The sequence below is a fragment of the Cryptomeria japonica genome, chromosome 5 (genome assembly GCF_030272615.1).
Source record: "Cryptomeria japonica chromosome 5, Sugi_1.0, whole genome shotgun sequence".
NCBI lineage: Eukaryota > Viridiplantae > Streptophyta > Pinopsida > Cupressales > Cupressaceae > Cryptomeria > Cryptomeria japonica.
This window is the reverse complement of record NC_081409.1, coordinates 659,148,300-659,156,851: the sequence shown is the minus strand read 5'-3', so window position 1 is coordinate 659,156,851 and position 8,552 is coordinate 659,148,300. Positions and strand designations below refer to the sequence as shown.

Here is an 8,552-nt window from a genome sequence, read left to right as displayed (position 1 = left end):
ATGCATATAAATTACGTAGATGCACACACATACATACATACACACACACACACAAACATACATACATACATACACACACATACATGCATACATACATACATACATACATACATACATACATACATATATATACATACATACATACATACATACATACATACATACATACATACATACATACATACAACCACATACAAACATACATACGCACATACATACACATATACACACACATACACACACATACACACACATACACACACACATATATACATAGACATGCATGTGCACATGCACATACACACATACATACATATACATATACACACATACATATATGCATATATATATAAACATGCACACCTACATGCATATGAACATATACATATATACTTACATGTACTTGCATGCATACACATATGTATACATACATACATATATACACGCACATACACACACATACACACACACATACACACACACACATACACGCACATACACACACATGCATGTGAATGATATATGTATGCAAGTGTATGTGTGTGTATGTGTAGGTGTATATGCATGTGTATGTATATGTGCAGGCATAGGTGTGGGTGTGGGTGTGGGTGTGGGTGTGGGTGTATGTGAATGTGTGTGTGTGTCTCTCTCTCTCTCTCTCTCTCTCTCTCTCTCTCTCTCTCTCTCTCTCTCTCTCTCTCTCTCTCTCTCTCTCTCTCTCTCTCTCTCTCTCTCTCTCTCTCTCTCTCTCTCTCTCTCTCTCTCTCTCTCTCTCTCTCTCTCTCTCTCTCTCTGTTTGTGTGTGTGTGTGTGTGTGTGTGTGTGTGTGTGTATGTGTATGAGGATTGAAGTTTGTATGTGTATGTGTATTGATTAGAATTTTTTATAGTTTAACAGTAAGGGCAATGAGAAAATGAACATTTATTGTTTAATAGTAATGATTATATTTTTCTAATGGTTTCATAGTGTGGTTTTCAAATTTTGTTTGGTTTAATGTATTTTTAACATTTTTCTAATGGTTTCATACTAAAGGTTTTCAAAAAATTGATAAACTAAGAAAAAAACATACATAACAAGAGATTTTTTTTTTTTAATACAAAAACAAAACAAAAAAGGGGGGGGGGGGGGGGGGGGATTCGTACATACCTCAAAAAAGAATGGTTGAAACTAAGCTCTTTTTGTAGTTCATCCAAGCTCGCTAAGCTCCCAGGTGTTAAATGGTGGGGATCCCCCTAAAATCAAGTTTATATAGCCTATAGTTTGATCGAACTGAGTATAGCCTAACTATTGGCGCCATTTAGGCATCGCGCCCATGCCAATTGGCACCACACGACATGGAAATTGTGTAGCTGAACTTAGTTTGGTCAAACTGCGCCAGTTAGCCCAAAGGGTGACACAAGTGTGTGCTTTTTCCCATTAGGTTTTAAGCCCTCTCAAGTGAAATGCAAGACTTTCTCTCCTAAAAACCCTAATTATCCTAATGTGAATGTTTTTTGTTCATTATCATGCTATTTAGAATATATGAGTTCATTTAGCCTTTAGAAACCTTAAATAGCCTTAATGCAATCAAATTGAAAGAAATTTGCAAAGTTTGAGTTCATTTAAAGCCAAATTGTGATAAGATTTGTTGTTCTTTTTAACCAATTGCATAAAAGTAAATGTGAAAAGTTGTTGTTCATTAACCAAGGCCTAATTAAGGCTATGTGATTTTATTTTAGGCCTTATTAAACACTTTAGAACCTAACTTAACCCTACAATCACAAAAGATGAGTCAATCTGCAAATTGAAGATAAGTATCATAAGTGCCCCAAAAAGAGGCACAAGGGCACAGGTTTGGGCCACAAGGGTGAAGATCTAGCCTACAAGGACACAAATGTAGCCCAAAAGTGCACAAAAACTCTAATCTAGTGCTGAGAAGTCCTTTTTCCTACAAATTTTGAACTATAATCAATCAAAACACTCAAAAGACATAAGGTTAAGCATGACTCACATCGAGTTCACCAGAAAATGTGAGGTAGGAATTAGGCATAGGGATCATAACATAAATTAAGCCAACCACGAAAGTCTAAATGCTATGAATTAACCCCTAACACATTCAATAGAAGCATGAAAATAAAGCACTTAAAACAAATGCAAACCAAAATATGAGCGATTATTCCATGTTATTTCATTTTTCTTCTTCCTCCTTCAAATTGTTGTGGATCTCAGTTATAAGACAAGTGTAATTGCAAGCAAGATGAATGACAAGAGCGAATTGAAAATGACAGTGTAAGGATACTAGAAGCGTGGTTGAAAATGATTGAGAAGAGAGCTCAATTTATAAGAAAATTGATGAGGATATCAAATTGAAATGGACGTAATTTGAAAGAAGCAATTTCATTTGAAAAAGGCATGATTATGACAAATATGACAAACTTCTATGTCAATATTATGACAAGTTGCTATGCCAAAATATTAAAAGTTGCTATGTCAAATTTCATGACAAATTTCTATGCCAAGCTATGACAAATTGAGAGAAAATTAAGCTTCTCAATTATGAAAAAATAGCCTCAAAAATAGCTCATGATTATGACAAATTGAAAACAAAAAAAGGAGCAAAGTTAGTGGAGAAATTAGGGGGAAGGTTAGGAGAGAAAAGGGTGAGAGAAATTAATAATTTTTTTCATTTATTAATTTCTCTCACAAAAAGCCAAATAGACAATTAAATATATAATTTAATTGTGACATAGGGTAAATAAATAAACTTATTTATGCTAAAAGGATGTTAGATAAGGATTAAATGATTAAATCATAAAACCCTAGGAGATAGAAAAGGGAGGAATTAGGTTAAGACTAGGTCGTGACACAATTAAAGCAATAAAAAAATGATGACAATCGTGATCAAAAGGATAACTAACAAGGACCTAATGCTAATTGACGAAGATCAATGATGAATCAATCAATAATATGACGAAAAGATTAAATTGATAAAGGATCAATGACTAATCAATCCAAATTGACAAGGATTTGATGACTGATTGAGATCGATGACAAATTGATCAAAGATTGACAAAAGAATTGATTTGATAAAGATTGGCAAAGATCGATGAAAAATTGATCAAAATTGATAAATGACTGATGATTGAAGATTGGAAATGATGCAAATTGATTCAAATTGATGACAATTGACAAAAGGGTGACTGGTATTGCAAATGATAAAGATTTAAGATAAAACCCTAATTGACATCGATTAGGGTTATAATAATGTCCAATTGATCTAATAGGTTGATCACGACCACTTATTGAGATTCAAAATTGACAACACCTAAAGTAACTCAAATGTGAGAAGATGGAATCAAATTAGAAAAGAATGAAGAAGAATGACATGATGTTGACAAATGATAAAGATCGAATGTGTGACATAGAGGAAAGTGTTAATAAGTGTGAAAACCCTAAAAGAAGGTAATGCAGACATGTTAAAGTATGACACCGCAAGCGTTAACCATTTTTAGATGCCTACAAACATATTCACTCCACATTCCATTGTCTAACAAGTTTCATGCGAAACTTCTGGGGTAGATTCTAAGTCCAAAATTCATTTTGTCAGCATCCGACATTCTAGGGACAAGGTCACTCAGAGCTCCATTATCCCACATTTTTTGGCCCAATTTATAGTCACGGGTTCCATTTTTCTTCCTCATCTTAGATATATAATTACAATATCATATCAAACCTGCTATTGTCTGTTTATGTTAAATTACTTCAATTTTCCATCTCTAGCCCTAGATCTAGCCTTCAATTTTCATCTTTGCATTATCCATTTCTAACTTAAGCAAAGAGGGGTGGAATCTAATTAGCATTCAACCTTTTTCATACAATTGAGGTTGAATCCATTGGTCTCACTCCTCTCCAATGTAAAGTTTGAGAAATAGGTCTAGTTTGCATGCCTACTTATTAATCCTATATTTCCTTCATCGCAATAAACATGTGAAATATATCAACTAATTGTATTAAATTTTTTAACTTTATTTTGATTAACCAATTATTTTGTAAAATCACTATTAATCACATGAATATCATGAATACAATATTACCTCTCCTCTTAATTATTCTTAACATGACCAAACAATAAAACAATCTTAAGTTTAATCCCATGCCTGATAAGACTTCCAAATCATATGTTTTAATGATAAATACTTGAAATATATCAACTAATTGTTTACCCCAACTAACCAATTTGTTTGTAAAATCATTATTAACCACATGAACATAACGAACATAATATTTACTATACTCTTAATTATTCTTAGCACGGTCATCACAATAAACCTCATTATCATTAGATTAGGTGAGCCATGTTAAGATTTAAACTAACACTGCACAAAATTTCAAAATTCTCACTCTTTTCTAAATTACAACTCTGAGTATACCAAACATTATTAAAATTGTTCATGGATCTCAACTATAAACTCTTTCTTTCTAGAAGAAACATAATTTTCTGCTGGAATGTGACACAATTTCTAGAGTCAAAAAGTTTTCTTTATGAAAGAATGATGAACACTTTTAACGATGGCGAAGATCCGTCAACACAATTACATCCTTCAGAGTTTATCAATATGAGATTAACGTAATTATAAGCAGAAAATGCTTTCCATAACCTGTGATTCTCCATGCACGACTATGTTCAGCTAATTTCTCTGAAGTAACTAAATAATGTGCATTTTCACAATCTATAAGTCTTTTATTGATTCGTTTCTGTATTAAACTGTGTTGTAGATTTTCAATTATTGATGCTTTTATCAAATTGTTTGTTCCATTCTCTTCTTAATTAATAATCTACAACACAGTTTAATTCAGAAGCAAATAAATAAAAAATTAAATAATAGTATTAATTGTGAATGATAGTTATAAATACAAAAATTCTACATGTAGGGTTAGAAAAATTTAGACAGGGAAAGCTCTCATAATTGACAAAAAGCAAAGAATTTGGCTTAAACAACGTACTTTAAGTTTTGACTTGTTTAGGTAGCTTATCTTAATTTATCATACTAGGAAGTGAGTCCTAAGGAAGAAGCAAGTAAATAACTTTTCACTTAGTCACAATATAAATTTTTGGCTTAAACAACATATTCTAAACTTTGATTTGTTTATGTGGCTCATCTTAAATCACACGCATAAATTGGTCCTACTCAAAAGGCAAGTATATTTTCAGACGAATCACTTCAATCAATGCAAACTTAGAGTGTGATGTTTAAGTCCAAGAAAAACAAAATTTATTTGATGATTTCTAGATTTGACTGCGTTAACAATCTTTTCATCAACATTTTGAATCATACTCCATGATTCATTATTAAAATAAGAAACAAAACTATTTCATAAAACAAGACAATCACACAAAATCTTTAAACAACACTACTCTTCCTTACAACATATTAGTCTATATATCACAGATACTGATAATTACAATTACAATATCCCACAGTCAACACAGACAACCATCAAGTTTCACAGTACAACTACTTTTCACTTAGTCATAGTGCTGATGAATAAGCACCTTTTCTTTCCCATTTCCATGCTTCTTCTCTTGAAGAAAAGGGTAAGCTCTCTGATACTCCAAAACAAAACTTATTTGATGATTTCTGGATTTGACTGCGTTAACAATTTTTTCTTCAACATTTCAAATCATCCTCCATGATTCATCATCAGAATGAGAAACAAAACTATTTCATAAAACATCACACAAAATCTTTAAACAACACTACTCTTCCACATATTAGTCTATATATCACAGATACTGATAATTACAATTACAATATCCCACAGTCAACACAGACAGCCATCAAGTTTCACAGTACAACTACTTTTTACTTAGTCATAGTGCTGATGAATAAGCACCTTTTCTTTCCCATCTCCATGCTTCTTCTCCTGAAGAAAAGGGTAAGCTCTCTGATACTCCAAAACAGCTCTGGCAAGGTGCTTGGATCCAAACTCGGGCCACAGAATAGGAGTAGCATAGAGCAAAGAAAAAGAAGTCTGCCACAGAAGAAAGTTACTAAGCCTGGTCTCCCCAGATGTCCTAATCAAAAGCTCTGGCTCTGGACAATCAGAAGTATACAGATGCCTCTCAATATCCTCTGCACTAATCTTCTTTTCATCCAAATCCCCAGCCTTCAAAACGCCTTCAACAGCCTTGGCAATCTCCTGAGTACCAGTATAAGGAGCACAGATATTCAGAATGGCCTTATCATTATTTCTAGAGAAAGCCATGGCTCTTTCTGCAGATTCTCTTACATTCTGAGGAAAAAGACTGATATCTCCTATAATTTGAACCCTAATTCCATACTTGTTAACCATGCTTTCCTTCTCAACAAGAAGATCCAGCTTCTCCTTCATCAAATTCATTAGAGTATCAACTTCTTCCTTTGAGCGCCTGAAATTCTCAATACTGAAGGCATAAACACTCACACATTTTACACCCAGTTCATAACAGTCCCTCAGAGTATGCATCAGGCTGTTATACCCAAATTCATGTCCCCTCCATTTCTGCATACTTCTATTCCTTGCATATCTCCTATTGCCATCCATTATGATAGCAACATGCTTTGGAACTGGGCCTGCTGAAACAGTCCATAGAAGAAATTTCCTGAATAATTCTCTGGTTGAATTTGCAAGAAATGCAAAGCTCTCCTGCAATTGAGAACCATTGAAGGATTGGAAGGCTGTAAAAGTTGTCATGTTTGGTTATGGGTGGCCCTTCTTGATCATTATGAACAAATATATATTAGTTCTTTTTGGGTCTTTAACTACGTACCACAAAAACATTTGTGATGGAAAAATTAAGCTTGGGTTATCTAATCGTCTAATTTTAAAAAAAAAATTGGAATCTAGATCTTGCTTCAAAGTTCCATTGTATGTCGTTTTCAGCCTTGGAAGACATTATTAAAAAACTTCACACTTAGTTAAGAAATCAATCCCTTCCCACCATAAATGTCGCTGTTTCTGCAGTTAAGAAATCAATCCCTTCCCACCATAAATGTCGCTGTTTCTACTTATCTGTTATGTGCACTTCTCAAATATTTCCTCATCAAAATTGAAACGTTTCGTTTTGTGTACGCATGAAAGCAAGGTGGTAAAACCAGTGCCACACGATCTTATGGGTTAGATAGACATCGCATGCTAAAGGATCTTTTGAGCCATATATCAATGTGCGACTCATGCTTCATTTTGAATGAATGATTAAATTCTAGAATTTTCTTGGGACTCACTTCACCTCACTATTATCATCTCTTCAACTTCAATTAGATTTTGTGAAGGAAGTAGTTGGCTCTGATTAAATTCTAGAATTTTCTTGGTACTCAATTCACTTCACTATTATCATTTTTTTTATTTGAAGTAGATTTTGTGAAGGAAGAAGTCGGTTCTTAAGATCTAGGGGAGGGTACTAGAAGTTATTATAGTTAACTTAGTACATCTTAAGTTTCTTTAAATGATACATTCAATTTTTGATGATTTTTTTGTTGTCTTTGTATGAGACTTAAGTGCTTATAGTTATTGTTTTGACTTCTAGGTAGTTACCACAAACTTTGTGGGCTTTGTTATGCACGCAAGGGTCAAAAAGTGGTCACTTTGAGTTGATGTCCCATACATATTCAAAATTGCCATGTTAATTGTTCACTTTGACTACCACAAAATTTGCATAATTGATCCAATACTTATGCACAAATGCCTCAATAATCATACACTATTGGTACCAATAAAGTTGCACAATTGATCTAATTACTAACTTTTTTCCAACTATTGGGTATCCCAATGAGTGACTATTGACCCCCTAGATGATTTTTTAGTGAACTTTTAATTAACAAAATCCAATGAACAGTAATTGAAACATGGGTGGTAACTGGGCCTCTTCCCCTATGTTATTTCACTTTGAAAGAAATGATTATTATTTCACTCAAATGAATTATTTATAGTATTTGATTATAATTGAATTAAATTTTGTGAAGGAAGTGGTTGGCTTTTAGGATCTATATTATTTCATTTAAAGAAATGATATTTATTTTCACTCAAGCGAGCTGTCATTTAATAGTCTAATCTAATTTTATGGGTAATTTTCTATGGAGGTGGAACATGTAGACACGAATGATAAAATCTTTAAGTTGCATCATTGAAGTTATAATGCATTCAAAGGTGCAACATGTGTATTGAGTTATGGGAGAATAGTTTTGAATTGTTGAAATGTGTGATGGTGTTTAAAATATAAGAATGTAGAATTTTGAATTATTAGAGCATTACCTTATGTTGAAGCATTATACACTTAATGTCTAATCTTATTGATTGCATGTTTTTCTACCTCATATTAAATATTGGTACATATTTCTATGATCTTTAGTACATAAAATCATTCTAACTTTACTATTGACAAATTTTAGGGGAAATACCCTTGCCTAAATAAGAAGACCCTTACCATATAGAATAGAAGAATTAATTAAGCACTAATCTTATCCATTGTTTTTTCTTAGGTAAAAAGGATTATTGAAAGAGTCTCAATGACTTTATAAAACATTTAAAGAGAT

The 8,552-nt window shown here is 32.8% G+C and overlaps 1 protein-coding gene across 1 annotated transcript; it reads right to left on the bottom strand.

The window, feature by feature from the left end:
• Window positions 1-5,397: 5,397 nt before the first annotated feature.
• On the bottom strand, window positions 5,398-6,747 carry LOC131037270 (dehydrodolichyl diphosphate synthase CPT3). The gene has a single exon (XM_057969345.1). It carries the CDS (start codon window positions 6,712-6,714, stop codon window positions 5,848-5,850), a length of 867 nt encoding a protein of 288 aa, XP_057825328.1. The 5' UTR covers window positions 6,715-6,747; the 3' UTR covers window positions 5,398-5,847.
• Between the last annotated feature and the right edge of the window lie 1,805 nt (window positions 6,748-8,552).